General features: G+C 39.4%; 1 protein-coding gene across 1 annotated transcript; it reads right to left on the bottom strand.

Moving 5' to 3' along the window:
* Positions 1-57: 57 nt before the first annotated feature.
* On the bottom strand, positions 58-16667 carry LOC114350464 (protein polybromo-1-like; the record flags this gene model as incomplete). The annotated part of the gene is made up of 9 exons (XM_028301283.1): positions 58-474; positions 1300-1474; positions 2556-2632; positions 3075-3258; positions 4200-4241; positions 6528-6630; positions 9859-9998; positions 15830-16018; positions 16544-16667. Coding segments are annotated over 9 exons (1317 nt in total), but the record flags the coding sequence as incomplete, so codon positions are not given.
* Between the last annotated feature and the right edge of the window lie 1232 nt (positions 16668-17899).

The following is a 17899-nucleotide window of genomic DNA, read 5'->3' as shown; positions in this document are numbered from 1 at the left end:
CTAATTATTTTATTAATTACTTTACTTACTAATATAATGTCTGGATTTATAGTGAAAAAACATGATTGCGTTATAGCTTAGAAAAATCTAAATATCTATACTTAAACTTAAATTTCAGTCCATGCTGAATCGTATTAACATGATTGTCAACACTTCACACCATATTCAGTGCGTCATTACTTCTTGCGTCATCAAGTGCTCTTGTAAATAGATAGTGCGTCACGCATCATGAAATCTCTCAATGCGCACAATCCCTTCAGAAGTTTTGAGTTCTGATCCATCTTTTGGATGTCAGTTTCTGCCAAACTCTTGTCTTGAGCTAGATAGCCGTTGACGGCGTCATCTGTCATCCAGTGGGCGGCAGTCAGCTTGTGCATGTTGTAATGACCTGGGTCGGGGTTCACAGGCATCGGAGTGAGAGATTTCTCCCATGGAGTGATGTACTTTTGCTCCGAGTGCAGGCCTTCGATGTACCTGCAATAGATGTGAACGTTAACAACACATTCCTTGAAAAATTTACTGGTTTTCGGCTATCGTTATTGATTTGATGAAAACAGTTTGAGTTGCATCTTAAATGCAAAATCATAAAAACTATAGAATTATAGAAACACAACTTCAGTCTTCAATTCAAAAAAATATTCCACGGAAGCATAAAATATCATCATATTTTTTGCTATACGACGTCCACTGCTGAACATAGGTCTCCCCCAATGGGGATGTTGCCTGGGTCAAAAAGCAAGAGTTTTAATTAGTCCGTCAGTTAACTTATCAAAAAATATTCTACACGTATTTTTCACTTTTTCAAACTAATGAAAATTTAAAGAGATAAAGCGCCCCAAAGTTCATAAGAAGAGGCCCGTGACGTCAACGCTTGCTTAAAAATGCCGCACGTNTTCCATACAACTTGATGTGGTACAATTTAGCCGACTAGGTGATAGTGCTTTTAAAAAATCGGTAAAAAATATAGCTCATAAATACCGAAAAATGTTTCAAATAATTGTAATCCACACTAATTTACGCTTCTAAATAATATATTAGAAACACCCTGTGATTAAATTTAACAAAATTACAAACGAAACATGTATTGTCAAAAGTTACTTGAAAACAATGAAAAAATACTTTTCAAAATAAAACACACGTGTTTGTTGTCACGGCAAAAACCACATGGCCGATATTAATTGATTTTAGTTGTGTATCGCCGAGTGTTGCAATTACAGACATTCAATAAACACTTTATGAAATATCAGGGTGGTACAATTTACCCGGCGGTACAATATACCGAACTCTCCCCTACATCACCTGATATACGCCTCGGAGTGCGTGACCCGCTGCGCTCGCGGCGGCGCGGCCACGAACAGCGGCTCCAAGCCCGCGCGGGCGCCCGCCACCAGCGCTCCAGCCACGTCCGCGCCGCCTGCGCCCGCGCCGGGCGACGGCGTGTTGCGGGCTACAGGCGACATGCCTGACAGTGACGCTGGAAATGTTACATTGCAGTTATGAAACAATGTCAATGTAAAATGGCAATGCCAGATTTTGTATGGAAAGTGGCGTCTTTTTTTTTTCGCGCGGCCATCGATTAAACTTTGTTTGTTGGTTACAAAATAGTGTAATAAACCAAACTACTATGGCATGTATACCTCTAAACTCAGTCTGAACTGAGTTTACGAGCATTAGAAGTTTGATGATTTTCATACAAGATTTGCTTTTTGTGCGCAAGTTTTGTAAGAAATTGCAACAAAATATTGCGCAATTTTTTTATGCGCGCTGATTCTGCTCCATACTGATGTCTGGAGCCTATAATGGATGGTATTGTTTGTTTGCACATACAATCTCACTATTTTGTTGCAATTTCTTACAAAACTTTGCGCGCAAAAAGCAAATCTAGTATGAAAATCATCAAAATTCTAATGCTCGTAACTCAGTTCAGACTGAGTTTTGAGGTATACATTTCATAGTAAGTATGGTTTATTACACTATTTTGTAATCAAAAAACAGTTTGGTCGATAGCCGCGCGAAAAAAAAAAGACGCCAATTTCCGGCATTGTCTTTTAGAGTTATTAAACAATATTAAGTCCCTATTCGACCAAACTTTTATCCGAGAATAACTCCTGGTATAACTGGCACATTGACAGTTTCAGTGTGGGAAATATGTCAAAACTGACGATTTATTCTGAGATTAATATTTACTCTTGTTTGGTCGTTAATTAAGAATTAGTTATGAAACTGGTGTATCTTTCGTTCAGCCACACGTCCACTGCAGGACTAAAGCCCTCCTCCCAAGAAGAAAGGGAAGGCCGAGGCAAAAAACAGTCAAATCGAGGGTCGGTAGTAGTTGGTCTCATCCGTTAGATTATTGTGGTAAATCCACACTCATAACACAAAACATATAATTTAGTTGGAGGTATTACGTATGAAGTAACGGAATTTCCAGAACTGTCTCCATCCATAAAATTTTATCCACATCTGCATCGTAATTAATTAGTGTACCATTCAGGTTGGATTAATCTTTTTACAATCCAAGTTACTGAGAATACGTAAATATTTTTTTTACACACCTCCTGGCGATAAAACACCGCTACGGGTAGTGCCAGTGTAAGTCTTCGGTGGTTTCTTTGTTGACGGCACGAAATTCCTGTAACATAAACATATAATGCATTAGAAATTACACGTGCACGTAATCGTAGTTTTAAAATAAACTCAGCTTTGACAAACTACACCAAAACATGCACTACTTTCTAATGGTGAAAGAAAATGAACTTTAATGTATCAAAGTTTTAAACTTCTTATATTATTAGATTATTACTGCGGACACCGTTCCAGTGTTTGGGCTAATTTTACCTTTAGCAAAGTGCGGTCGCCGAGTACATAGAATTTCGTCCAATGACCCCAGCTTCCCATCCTTATCGCTCGCGCGTAATTAAGTATATTGCTGTCGCGACTGTGCGACGGGCGCCCGCTGTGAGTGTGCGAGCTGATAGGGGTAGCTTGGGGTCATCATTGGACGAAATTCTATCTCCTCAGCGACTTTATACTTGCAAACCGCACAACGTTATACTAAAAAAAACACTACTAACCTGGACCTCTCATGAACGGCCATCATCTTTCCGTTGCCCTTATTGACGTGTAGGTCTCTCACGTGACGTAGCAACCTCGGCAGGTTGGGGAAGGGCGCTTGTCCCTTGCGCACGCGCGTGCAGTTCCGCCAGAGGCAGGGGTACTCCGTGAACGCGCCGCGGTAGTACTGCTGCACGTGGCCCGCTACGCCCGAGTATGTTGGGGGAAGAATAAAGAGGATACAGCAGGAATTCTTGATACATTTATTACATAGTATGACACGGTAATCAAGTGTGCACGGAAGACTCTAAATACAAGGCTATAAGCTGCAAAATCGCCTAAGATACACTTTCAAACTAGAGGCAGTGGCAGCACCACTGCCGTGACAAACGCGACTTGCGTGGCGCTTCTACAAATTCTACAACGTCCCCATGCGATTCCCGAGTAGCCGGGATCTTACAGTCTGACCGCCCGCAGGGGTTTTGACAATGAGCGCCAAAGCACACGATGCGTTGCGGCGGCGACGCGACGCCGTAGCGGTGACGCTCCGCTCGTGTGCCGATACGGCGAAATCTTTGCGGTGCGGCGCCGTCACGCATCGTAAGCTTTGGCTCTGATACACCAGGGAGTCATTCTCAATTTTTTTTCTTTATTTCTTGTCTTTCAATTGACTATCAAAATTAATCAAATGGCTTCAGTCAGACACTGTAAATGGTCTTGAAGCTGGTCTATAGACACTAAGGGAAATCAAGTGTGCAAATGGTTCTTCATAGCTTGGAATAAGGGTGGTTTTAGGTCGTCACATCCAGCCTGTGTAAGATTGGGAAGGGCGTTAGAAACTATGGGCCCCCGTGCAACTGGTTTTAGGTGATCTAAAATGTATGTTAAACAGTCGGGATTTGTTTTTGAAAGCTCCATTATTCATTCGCGTTTCCGAATAAAATGATAGTACCCACAGGCAACCTCTAAACAAAACTTTTCAATAGATCTCCAGCATCATAGAATCGATAGTGCCGCTACACTACAAACTCATAACCAATAGTAATTCCCGGTTGTTGGGCCGGCCGAAATCAAATTGCACACTGGGTAAAATGTGTATCCCCCAAACTTATTGACTAGTAAATATGTAGAAATACAATACTCACGTTCCAACTTACTCTTCTTTGTTTCAACAAATGTCCCAATCACTGGCAGCGTGCAATGAAATATGGTGTTAGTTTAAAATGAACACAATAATTGCAGGTTAATGTGAAGGAGTACAATAATAATGTTAGACAAAGATTACATTAGATATTGAAGTCTGCAACTTGCTCATCAAAACGATTCACGTTCACATAAGTTATTTATTAATGCCTTTAAGAATTGCATTTCAAACAATGTTATTAAGGAGTTGAAAACATCGACTGCCTCAGATGGGAATCGAACCCACGACCTTGCGAAAGGTCGCAATCAATAAAAATAGGAAAAGAGGCAATTGATTTTTTCAACTTTTTACAGATTTACTTTTACATTTCCGATGACAAGTGTGCAAATCCACCACCTATCCCTTTCGGACCGCTCCAATACAATTGTGCGGGTTACAAAATCGAGATTATCTCATTAGTTTTACATCGGAAGTGGATGGGCTGAGTATCGTACGATTGTGCGAGATGCGCTCTTTCACCTCCCGTGCAAATTTTGTACGAAGCGCAGTTGGTGAGCAGGTTACAACCTGTACAGTTCATGACTGATTGCGCTCCCCGACTTGGCGAAAGAAAGTACATACTATGGTTTTATTTTTTAATTGTAGTAATATACAAGTTATTGATTAGACAAATAGTTAAAAATAGCATCATTTTGTGATAACAGTGACTACTTGTAAGCAAAGGCTTTGGCGTAACGGCTTAACGAACTTTACTGACACAATTGTATCGACGTGGGCCCTACCTACAATACCTTATGCGTATTTTAAGTTTCTCGTAATTATTAATTTTGCATGGTTTCCGCACCATGTTTCCGATTTTAAACGACGCTACTATGGCAGAGATGCTCAATGCATCTGGGGATGAGAGCGATGACAACGACAAAAGCTAGTTTCGAATACTTCAGATGAACTACTCCTCTTCTTCTGATGAAGGCTCAGACATTCATGACGATACATACCTCTGAGTATGCAAGCGGTATAGCAGACGAAGCCCTTCAATCGTCAACATCTTCCAGGAGATGCTGTTCATGATCCAGGAGATATTAAAACTCCATAGGAATATTTCGAGCGCTATATTTACTGTTGAGCTCATGGAACAGCTGGTTTTGCCCACAAATCAATATTAAATAGCAAATACTGGTATAAAAATTAAACCTGTTTATTCCTTACTGGTTATAAATACGTTTTTCGGAATACATGCCATTGATAAAATTTCCAAAACCCTTACAATTTTGACCCTCACAATTGTACGTAGGAAGTGAAGGGCCCCGTTTGATACAATTGTTGGTATATGAATTTTCCAAGATGGCGGCGGAAAATCTGGAAAATTATAGCAGATTCGTAATCTGCGGCCCCAAATTACCTAAAATTCATGTTCAAAATTACAAATTTCTTTCTAGTTTAAGCGCGGGTCCGAAAGGGCTATGTTAATGATGATCATGAAGAGTGAACACTTAGTCCCAGAACACACGGTGAAACGCAACTGCAACTTCTAGTTACTTTTGAGTTGCATCTAAGTTTCTGCCACAGATTCCGTTGAGAGACCACTGACGCGACCATTTCAAACTGACCAGAAACTTAGATGCAACTCAAAAGCAACTAGAAGTTGCAGTTGCATTTCACCGTGTGTTCTGGGCCTTACTGTTTCCACCACCACCGATACATTGTGATATGTATTACATATCAACATGGCTGATGTAAACTGATGATGATGATGAAGAGTGAACACTTACAGTTTCCACCACCACCGATACATTGTGATATGTATTACACATCAACATGGCTGACACAAACTGGTGATGATGATGATGAAGAAGAGTGAACACTTACTGTTTCCACCACCACCGATACATTGTGATATGTATTATACAGGGTGTTAGGTAAATGGGTATATGAGCCGACACTAGCCCATGTTAACATGGGCATATAAATGGTATGGTGAAGTCAGAAATTTGATATCATCATTTTATTTTTTTTAATTTTCATACAAAATAAATTTTGTAAAATCAGATTTGTATGAAAATTAAAGTAATAAANGAAGTCAGAAATTTGATATCATCATTTTATTTTTTTTAATTTTCATACAAAATAAATTTTGTAAAATCAGATTTGTATGAAAATTAAAGTAATAAAAATGAAGATATCAAATTTCTGACTTCACCCCACCATTTATATGCCCATGTTAACATGGGCTAGTGTCGGCTCATATACCCATTTACCTAACACCCTGTATATCAACATGGCTGACACAAACTGGTGATGATGATGATGATGAAGAGTGAACACTTACTGTTTCCACCATCCCCGATGCAGTGTTCCATACAGTCCGCCAGCTCCTCGAACTGGTAGTCGCAGTTGTCCCACGCGCACTCGAATGTGTTCTCCATTGGGGTCTGGTCAACGGGAATATCATATAAATAAATAAAAATACTTGCAATACATCTATACATATAAAGTAGCTGACATAGCCCAACGGATTAGGATTAGGTCCATCCACAAGGTGGACCGACGCGACCTCATAAAGGAAGCGGGAAGGCGCTGGATGCAGGCCGCCACCGACCGGATATTGTGGAAATCATTGGAGGCCTATGTTCAGCAGTGGACGTCCTAGAGAAGCTGAGAAAGCCGCTTAGGGCTATGTTATTTATGTACTGTTTGTTTTATGTATGTATGTTGTATGTGTTTTCATGTGGCAAATAAACGTGTTTCTATTCTATTCAATCGGCACAGTCCATCCAGCACAGGCCATGTGGTGACTGCAGAGTAGAATACATTTGTCACCAACCCCTACTCTTCCCGCGGGTGTCTAAGAGGCGACTTAGGGACTACACATCAACAGAGAATGGGCAGCAGCGCTCTGACAAACATCAATCTTTTAAACTGCGATCTCCAACCCGCCTGCCAAGCGTGGGGAATATGGCAAAACCCTCTACTATAGTGGAGGAGGCTCATAGTCCAGCAGTGGACTGTAAAGGGTTGTTGATGATGATGATGAGTCCATCCGAAAAACACACTTACATGCTGTGACAACTCCCGCATCTCCTCGGCGAGCCTAGCAGCCGTCTCCTCGTTGCAGCGCGTCGCGCGGTCTTCCCTACTATGTCTGATGACGTATACTAAATCCTGGTCCGTGAGCACGTAGAATTTTTTTTTTTTTTATGTGACAGGAGGCAAACGAGCAGACGGATCACCTGATGGTAAGTGATTACCGTCGCCCATAGACACCCGCAGACCCAGGGGCGTTACAGGTGCGTTGCCGGCCTTTAAGGTAAAGATACGCTCTCCTCTTGAAAGCTTGCAGGTAATTATATTGCTTGCGCGTAATTATATTGCTGTCACGACTGTGCGACGCGCGCCCGCAGTGATTGCGCGCGAGCGATAAGGATGGGTAGCTTGGGGTCATTGGACAAAATTCTACGTGCTCACGGACCAGGCTTTAGTTCTGTTTACGCGAGCGAAGCCGCTCCCTAATGTGAACAACGACTTGTTCAAGCTCACTCACATGTTGTGACAACTTCCGCATCTCCTCGGCGAGCCTAGCGGCCGTCTCCTCGTTACAGCGCGTCGCGCGCTCCTCCCAACTCTGATGACGTATACTACTTCTGTTTACGCGAGCGAAGCCGCTCCCTAATAGGAATAACTTGTTCAAGCTCACTCACATGTTGTGACAAATCCCGCATCTCCTCGGCGAGGCNGGAGATGCGAGAGTTGTCACAACATGTGAGTGAGCTTGAACAAGTCGTTCCCATTAGGGAGCGGCCTGCGGCTGCGACCGCGTAAACATAAGTAGTATACATCATCAGACATAGTAGGGAGGAGCGCGCGACGCGCTGCAACGAAGAGACGGCCGCTAGGCTCGCCGAGGGAGGATTCCGTCAACTGGGACCGCAATTAACTGGGACCGCGGTCCCAGTCGCCGGATGCGTAAAAATTAAATAATTTTCTTCCGGCGACTGGGACCACTCATAGATAACTTTAAAGAAAATATTATTTAATCCAAAATCGGTACAGTACTAAAATCCATGAGTGGTCCCAGTCGCCGGAAGAAAATTATTTAATTTTTACGCATCCGGCGACTGGGACCGCGGTCCCAGTTAATTGCGGTCCCAGTTGACGGAATCCTCCCTCGGCGAGCCTAGCGGCCGTCTCTTCGTTGCAGCGCGTCGCGCGCTCCTCCCTACTATGTCTGATGATGTATACTACTTATGTTTACGCGGTCGCAGCCGCAGGCCGCTCCCTAATGGGAACGACTTGTTCAAGCTCACTCACATGTTGTGACAACTCTCGCATCTCCTCGGCGAGCCCATTAAGTTAATATTCCTTCGGAATAGAGCAACAATCACGAGCTGTCAAACGAGACCGAAATTGAGATGTCATTTGTGTGTGTAAAAATAAATATGTGTGCATGTCAGTGATGTATGTCGTTACTTTTCACATGCATATCGATATCGATTATATTAATTAACACCTAACAGTCATAATATTAATAGAACTAAAATAGGATGGAATGGGATTGTAAATTGGGAATTGGGAGAGTGGCCTAAGAAAATAAAATAACAACTCAGAAGATTAAAATTATTCAACTTATAATATATTTGAAAGAGTGAAATAGTTACAAACATCAAGACATCCATACAAACTTTCGCATTTATAATATTAGTAGGAGTAGAACGATAATTAAAAAATGATAATTCTGTTGATAACGTAAAAAATTGGATTCTAACGTTGTAATAATCGTTATTGGCCGTTTGGTGTAGTGGTTCGAAACGGACTACTATTCCGGAGGTAGCGGGTTCGATTCATTTGTGTGCATGAACATAATATTTATTATTATGTTTAGTATCTAATATTTAGTTTAGTTTATTAACTAACAGGTAATTACAAAATAATACTTTTCCAAATTCATATAAACGCCATTTATGTACCTAATAAGCAGCAGTGACTGTGATAGACAGCGCACAAAATATTTGTATCGATTGTGGTACAGCCCTAGTGTAAAACGAAAATTATTTCTTTACACAAAATATTCGTAAATTCTGGATTATGTGCTTGAAATATTTGCTCACAACTTAAATTAATGTTTAAAGAACATAATTATCACACTTAGTGCTTAAAATTCTAAGCGCATTCACAAAAATAAAGCTAAAGTTTGGAGGTGTCGATTTAAATTAATTTACCTGTGAAATGAATATTTTGCGGGATTATTCCTTTGGTGTACATCACAATCAAGGACGGAACCGGTCACCATTATATTAGAATACAATTTTTCCAAAAATAAACAGGATTTTACGAAATTTTTATAAAAAACAATTAATTGAAATTTTCTTTGTGCCTCTTAGTGTCACTGCCTGTCAAATCTTTTGCAAAAATGGTTCTATTGACGTGACGGTGACGGCATCACACATCTCTTTTTATCACACAGGGTTGCAGATAGTGACATCTCGCTCGCTCATTCTTTGTTGCTCTATTCCGAAGGAATATTAACTTTATGGGCGAGCCTAGCGGCCGTCTCCTCGTTACAGCGCGTCGCGCGCTCCTCCCAACTCTGATGACGTATACTACTTCTGTTTACGCGAGCGAAGCCGTTCCCTAATGGGAACGACTTGTTCAGGCTCACTCACATGTTGTGACAACTCTCGCATCTCCTCGGCGAGCCTAGCGGCCGTCTCTTCGTTGCAACGCGTCGCGCGCTCTTCCCAACTCTGCTTGGTCGAAGTGGGCAGAGAACGCCATTCGTTGCCCACGATCCGGGATATTTCGCCTAGAAAAATTTGTTTTATTGATCAAGTAATCGTGATTGGGTTTTGGTGGAGCTCTAAAATATGATTGAATTGGGTTGTAAAGGTGTTTTGCCCACTTAAGTGATGTGTGACTAATGTTAGGTCGCACACATCTGCAACGCTATAGTAATCTAACTGCAATTTGACTGTACTGTAGTTTATGTTCAAGGGTTAAATGTCAAACAGTTGCTTTACAATTTCGGTACCAAGTGCAGAATAAAAGCGATTCGAACCAACTGTTAAGACGTTAAGTAGACGTGACGTTAAGTGGTAACATAACACCTTAAAAGTCACAATGCTATGTGGCAGCCAGCTGTCCGTGTAGCTTACGTGTTCCTTACGTCACGTAGCAATGTAATATGCCTTAACACTATGCAATGGAACAGACCTGATTCAAAACACAGCCGCTTATGTGAATAATAAAATATTATAGTATGCGAATGAATAGATGTTATGAATGAGTACACGAATGTCACATTAATGTAAGACGACAGAACACAAGCTTAACACCGCGGCATCTTATTATTAGTTGTAATATGTGCTAAAGTCCGGTCGCCGAGCAGATAGAATTTCGTCCAATGACCCCAAGCTACCCATCCTTATTGCTCGCGCGTAATGAGGATCAGTACTGTTGTAGAAAATTCAATAAAACTAGTATCTACGTTAATCTTTAAGACATAAGAAAGATATATCTTTTTGAATTATCCAAATCGGACCATTACTTACGAAGATATTAAGTAATAAACATAGGCCGTTTTTGCCGCTAAAAGTCAACGTACGCAAGGCCGCGTGACGTCATTATATCCGAATCGAGCGCAGCCGGCGTACTAATGGGATGGAAAATATTTTTTTCCGGCTAAACTATCAGTTTTAGAAAAAAACTTTTAATAACATTTATTCTTCAAAATAAAGTAACCTATCGACCAGTAATTTTTAAAAATAAAAATTGTGAAAAATAAGTATTGCTATGTCCAAAAACCACATTTTCATAGGATTCGATGCAATGCGGAGACGCGGTTGGGGTGAGTGTAACTTAATGATTGTTTGTATTGAACATAATAATACATAATATGATGCTAATACCCAGTTTCTGGCCTGGGGGGGGGGGATAAGTCATACCCAGCTTATAGCCTAGGGGGAGGGGCAAGCCTTACCCAGCTTCTGGCCTTGGTGGGAGGGGGGAGAGGCAAGTCATACCCAGTTTCTGGCTTGGGGAGAGGGGGGGGGAGGGGTCAAGTCATAACCAGTTTCTAGGGCTGGGGGGAGGGGCTAGCCTTACCCAGCTTATGGCCTGGGGGAGGGGGGGGGGGTCAAGTCATACCCAGTTTCTGGCATTTCTGGCATGGGGGGGGTGTCATACCCAGCTTCTGGCCGAAGGGGAGTCATATCCAGCTTATGCTTATGGCCTGGGGGTAGGGGCAAGCCTTACCTAGCTTCTGGCCTGGGGGGAGGGGGAGGGGTCAAGTCATACCCAGTTTCGGGCCGGGAGGGGGGGGGGGGGGGTAAATCATACCCAACTTCTGGCCGAGGGGGAAGTCATGCCCAGCTTATGACCTGGGGAGAGGAGAGGGGCGGGGTAGTCATACCCAGCTTCTAGGCTAAGATTAAATAGATTTCCAGCACGGAGCGGCTGTCCTTTCCTGCAGCAGCTGGCCCGCCCATGGGAACGGCGAATAGATAGGTAGGTGCGTAGGTTTAACTCAGAAAAACTAAATAACAGGTAGGTATTATTAAGTGTACATCGAAATGATTTTCATAGCAATGTCTTATTGTTAGAAGTTATACCTTATTGTTAGAAGTAAATAAATTAATACTTATACATTTTTATATTTTACTTGGAAGAAGATATGACTCTAACAACACTTATGTACACTTTATTTGAATAAATCGCCAAATATACCACCGCGGAGACCCCAATCGCGTCTCTGCGTGCCATTGAATCGTATGAGCGTATGGATTTTTTGCGTTATTTTTCACAATTTCCATTTTTAAAAATTACCTATCGATAGCTTACTTTATTCTGATGAATAAATGTCATTACAAGTTTTTCTCTAAAACTGATAATTTGGCTAGAAAAAAATATTTTCTATCCACGCAGTACGCCGGCAGCGTTCGGATCGGATATAATGACGTCATCGTCCCCGCGCCGGGCGGTCAGTGAACTTTTTTAGTAATTTGGCCATAACTTCGTCAATTTTTGTCGTAGAACAAAAATTTTTGCACTGTGTATTAAGGATTTCTTAGCCCTATAAATCTGCATTCACAGCTAAAAATCGAAATGATCCTCATTATGTTGCTGTCGCGACTGTGCGACGAGCGGCCTAATGGGTAGCTTGGGGTTATTGGAAGAAATTCCATGTGCTCGGTGACCGGACTTTATTTCGATAGACTGTACGTCGATAGTTTGGCTGGCAAAACTTTCATATTTCTTTTTTTTTCATTTTGAATACTATAAGTTAGTTAAAAGCAACTAAGCGGTAGAAAACGTGCAAGATTACACAAAGAAGTGAAAGAATATTATGATTATGTCAAAATATTTAAAGATATCTATCTACTACACGAAAGCTCAAAAAAATATAATATTTTAGTAGTTTTTCTGCGTTTTTATTAAATAAATCGATTACTACAAAAACCATCATGCAATGCATACATGTAATATTTTTCTTTTACGTATATTTAATTACTTTTATAATTTACACACCAAACTATAGTCTAATGTCTAAAAATCACCCAAATCCAGGTTTTAATGCTAGTAAATATATTATGCAAATATCTAGGTTAATATAAAACAACACCTACCTAATTTCAAACGTTTCGAATCCTTGGTTGCTAAATTTTATATAGATTTTCGATCAGTATGGTTTATAATTATATGCCAATAAATATATTAAAAATTGTTAATATAATTTTGAATAATGTAACATAATTACTGGTAGGGGATAAAAAATAGAAAATCCGTATCTTAATACCAAAACAACTGTGTCAAAAATGAGACAAAAACATTGATTTTGTAAAACACGAATTTCGTACATTTATCACAAATGAAACAGAAATAGACATGAAACAAAACTGTGACAGAATAAACATGTTTTTAACATTTAAAAGTGAAAGTATATGGGTACATGCGATGGCTATGTCGGAAAAATATACAGAGATGACAGGGGGAGTGCTACTTACCGAAACAAACACCTTACTATAGTCTTTTTCACGTAAGATGATCCGTATGACACTTCAAGGTTATCCATATTACTCATACTACATATGCAGAATATTTTTGAAAAAATGTTTGTATTTTATTAGCAATATAATAAAAAAAATTAACTACTTGTCTTGAAATATATAGTAAAATCTGAGTCTATTGATTATATTTTAATTAAATACGATGTAAAAATGTTTTTTATTTAATGTACGCAATGTGTGAAACGGAATAGATTTAGTGCTGGGGTATTTCTTGTATAATAAAATGTATAATAAAATCGATTATTTCCGCGGTTCATTAATCGATTGCAGTGAATACTTAGTTATTAAAAATATCACAAAAATCAACTATATTTTTCGATTATTGACTGTAATAAACGCATTGAAAATAAATTAATAGTTTTTAATTTAAAGAAACTGAACCAGTACTTTTTAGGAATCGTTTTTTTGAACACGTACCATGAAATTTGAATAGTATCAATAAAAAATTGTTACAATAATATTTGTATAGCCTGACCAGGAACATAAAAACCCTGGCATAGAGGCGCTTCAATTGCATTTGATAGTGCAACACTGAGTACAGTCGTACATGTGTTAAATTAATAGGCTAAATTTATGTATCAGGATTCAGGATTACGGGCTAATTTGATATTTTCATAAATGAACGAAAAATATTATCAGGGTGTCCACTGCAAATGTTCGAAAAAATTCCCTGACTTTTCCCTGACTTTCCCTGACTATTTTTTCAAAATTCCCTGACCAACTATGTATACGTGTCCCAAAATTCAAGGATAAGCCGACGCCACAGGATGGACATAGTCATGACTACTTTAGGAAAAATAAGAAAAAAATCTATCTCAATTATTTTTTAACTTACACAATAAATTATGAAATTCAACGAAAATTGACACCCCTTATGANTGTCCGAACCCTTAGTATTTCTCTTCGACAAATACATTAACACATCGTGAACCACTTTTCTTTCACGACTATACAAATATTTTAGCAATTTAATTCACAAAATCAATTGCACACATCTACACTAATATTATAAAGAGGAAAACTTTGTTTGTTTGTTTGGTTGTAATGAATAGGCTCAAAAACTACTGGACCGTTTTTAAAAATTCTTTCACCATTCGAAAGCTACATTCTCCACGAGTAACATAGGCTAAGTTTTATTTTGGAAAAAAATAGGGTTCAGGGGTCCACGCGCGCGAAGCCGCGGGCGGCAAGCTAGTTTAAAATAAAGTTTGTTACACTTTGACAACAATAGACTGACATGCAAGGTGACATGTCAATGAAGTTTTCAGTTACTGTTGCCATTAAAAGAAATTAGTACCATTAGTTTTCCGCAACATGGCGAGGGTTTTTATGTTCCTGGTCAGGCTATAAATTAAAAATTAAAAAAAAACATGTTTTTTTGTTAAATAACACCTATACAAAATATTTCTCTAAAAGTAGGTTATACTAACTCTTCGAAAAAAATCGATAGATAAATCGCTATGGTTTAGTTATGTGACATCTCTAAATCTTTCAAACTCGAAACGTCATACGGATCATCTTAGGTGATAGGACATAAGGTTCAAATTAGCTTTAAAAAGCATTATCAACTGTTAGTTGCAGTTGGATGACAAGTGACAAGCTGACAATGCTTTGGAAAAGCTGCATACTTTCGAGAGGAACTGGATGAATTGAATTGATGATAAACTTCTTGATATTTTACAAGATTGCGAAAGGAACTCTGTCCATTTGTAACGCTTTATCATAAATCATAAGGTGATTCTTGTTAATTATCTGATTAATTAGAGATAAAATATGAAGATTGACATTATTGTACACAAAATTGTTTTGTCAGAACTTCAAGCGGACTATCCCGCAAGAAAAAGCAGACTTTTTTATCAATGGATAAGAACCAGGAAAGTTTGAATTGGAGTAACAGATTACATACTATGAAATAATCATATTATGAATATGTCTAGCGCTCAACTCAGCCAGTGCTTGAAGTATGGTAGTGGCACGGGAGGGTGTTTTTGAGACGTCAATCGTCAACGAGACTTCAGATTTGTATGCTCTGTCACGTCATAATATAGATCGTTTCATCCACGAAGACGCGCCCCACCAATTTTTGGTCGAGGGAAGCGCGGGGTGTGGGGAGTTTGATCCGAGCAATCCGAGCGTCATTATTGTAGTGTCTCATGGATAATAATCTAGCGTGTACCGATAACACTCAAACATTAGCGGAAGAATGGTGGGGCGCGTCTTTGTGGATGAAACGATCTATATCAATGTCACTGCTCCCATGCCGCTCCTATACCTCATGCATGCACTGACTCATTAAAGTGCTAGAACTATAAAAAAGAATACTTTTCCCCTAATTCTTTAGAAAAAAAAAACTTAAATAAGTAATCCTCAATATAAGTAAGACGTCCACTTACAAGGTGGACCGACGACCTCATAAAGGTAGCGGGAAGGCGCTGGATGCAGGTCACCACCAATCGGCCATTGTGGAAATCATTGGGGTAGGTCTATGATCATTGTTCAGCAGTGGACGTCCTATGGCTGAAATGATGATGATGATGTATAAAAATAAACTATCCATAAGAATCACACTCACCGAAAGTACAGTCGGGATTGTTCGCCACAATTGCCTTGCGGACTTCGCTAGAGTATAGAATGTACCCGGTGACAATCTTCTGTTTGGATTCCTTTTTCTTCTTACTGCTGGCCGGGGTAGCGGATGTGTTGGATCGCTCTTGGCTGGGCGTGGCGGTCATGGTGGGGTTGTATGGGTTGCTGTTGCCACCTGGATGGTATGGAATGGTTTTTAGTGATTACTAAATAAGCTAGCCAATATGTACGTAGATTTACGTACCTATTGGCTAGCTTATCAATAGCATTTTTGATGTAAAAGTTGTGTGATATTAATTGAAAGATTTTTTCAGATGCTCCTTGATATTTCTGCGGATTAATTTCATCAAATATACCTTCTTTATTCCTGAATAAATATCACTTTTGGGGGTCGAACTTTGGCGACAACTGGTTAATAGAAGTGGATGCAGTTAGGCTGAGTTGCACCATCTTGCTTTAGCTTTAACAAACATCAGAAATAATCTGTCAAACTCTATACAAAAAACACCGGTTATTGTTTAGTTACGCTCAAAGTTGGTGCAACTCAGCCTAAGAATTGAAATAAATCTGAAACTAGAAATCTGTACTGTATTGTAAAGTACCACGTTTCTCACTTGGGTCTATTTAAAACAAATGCGATTTTATTGTCATTACTTTACATTCTCTTTGGTTTTATAAATAAATCAATGAGAGCGCTTACCAATAGAAAGAGGCGTGGCCGGCGAAGCGAGCGACGAATCATCCAGCGAGTTCTCCAGAAGCATTTCGACGTCCTGGCTGCCGATGGTCGTGTTGATGAGATTCGTAAACTGAGGTTTCACGTCCTGAAACGTTTGTGATGTTCAGAAGAATACTGAAAGTAGTCTGCGCCCCAATTATGCTAAAAATTTTCAACTGCGACGCGACTGGACTACGAACGAAATTCAGCTGTTTGCACAAATTCGTATCGCGGTGTCGCTTTGACAGCTAGTTCAAATTAAGAGCGTTGTCACATTTTTCATGCAGAAATCGAGAATTTGGCAGATTTCGAAATGATTTTAGTCATATAATTTATTGTTATAGCTTCTTTTGACTTATACCATCGTAATTATCATACGTTTTTCCGGAATGTCTATTGACAAAATCTCGTTCAAATTGGATTTTTGCCTACGAAAACAGCGAATTTCGAAAGCCCGATTTCCAGGTAGCTCGCGAAGGCACAACTTTGAACTAATATTACAACAAATTTATTTCTAAGTTATTCTTCAGTTAAAAGTTATCCGACGATTGAAAAATCAGCCCTTAACCAATTTAGACGACGATATTTTGTTTCTGTTTTAATACCTACAGTAGGTACCTATGCTTATGAAAGGTTTTACCAAGCATTTTTATTGAATCAGCATAAAAAAAAACGCATCATACATAGTTAATAAAGACATTTATTAATCACTTTCATCATCGGATTCCAAATATTCGATGTTAAGAAAAGTTTCGTTGCCACCTTCATAAGCAGCGCTGTCATCATTCACATCATCATCTTCACTGCTGGTATTATCGCCTAAGCAAATAACCAATTGTCTTGGTACAGGTCCATAACTATAATGGATGGCTCATGAAGATTTGGTATTAGTTTTTCTTTAATCCACTTCGTAAAGTTATGCGCATTCATTTCTGAATGGTAGTCTTTCAAATTATTTCTGCCAGTGAATATGAGGAGGCAGTTTGAAACAAACCCCTTTTCGCTTCCAGCATGGACTATGATGTAACGCTTTCCTTTGAAAATGTCTTTTGTGATACCTTTGATGTTTAGAGATTGCGAACATTTTGTGACCTGGTGAAAAAATAAATAGATTCTTGTTAGTGAACATTTTATAAAATTATACATCCATACTAATATTATTAAGAAGAAAGATTTCATTGTTAGTTTGTTTGGATGGGGGTTTAAGGGGGTATAAGAGGGAGGGGGAGGGTGTAATTGGCTTTGAAACTACTGGACCGATTTGAAAAAATATTTCATCATTACAATCTAAAAAAACTGCTTAACATAGGCTATAATATTATATAGGTTACCTTATAT

The sequence above is a fragment of the Ostrinia furnacalis genome, unplaced genomic scaffold (genome assembly GCF_004193835.3).
Source record: "Ostrinia furnacalis isolate ACB-3 unplaced genomic scaffold, ASM419383v2 OfSCF0901, whole genome shotgun sequence".
In the NCBI taxonomy this organism is placed as follows: domain Eukaryota; kingdom Metazoa; phylum Arthropoda; class Insecta; order Lepidoptera; family Crambidae; genus Ostrinia; species Ostrinia furnacalis.
Note: the sequence above shows the minus strand (reverse complement) of the source record. Positions and strands in the feature narration are given on the sequence as shown.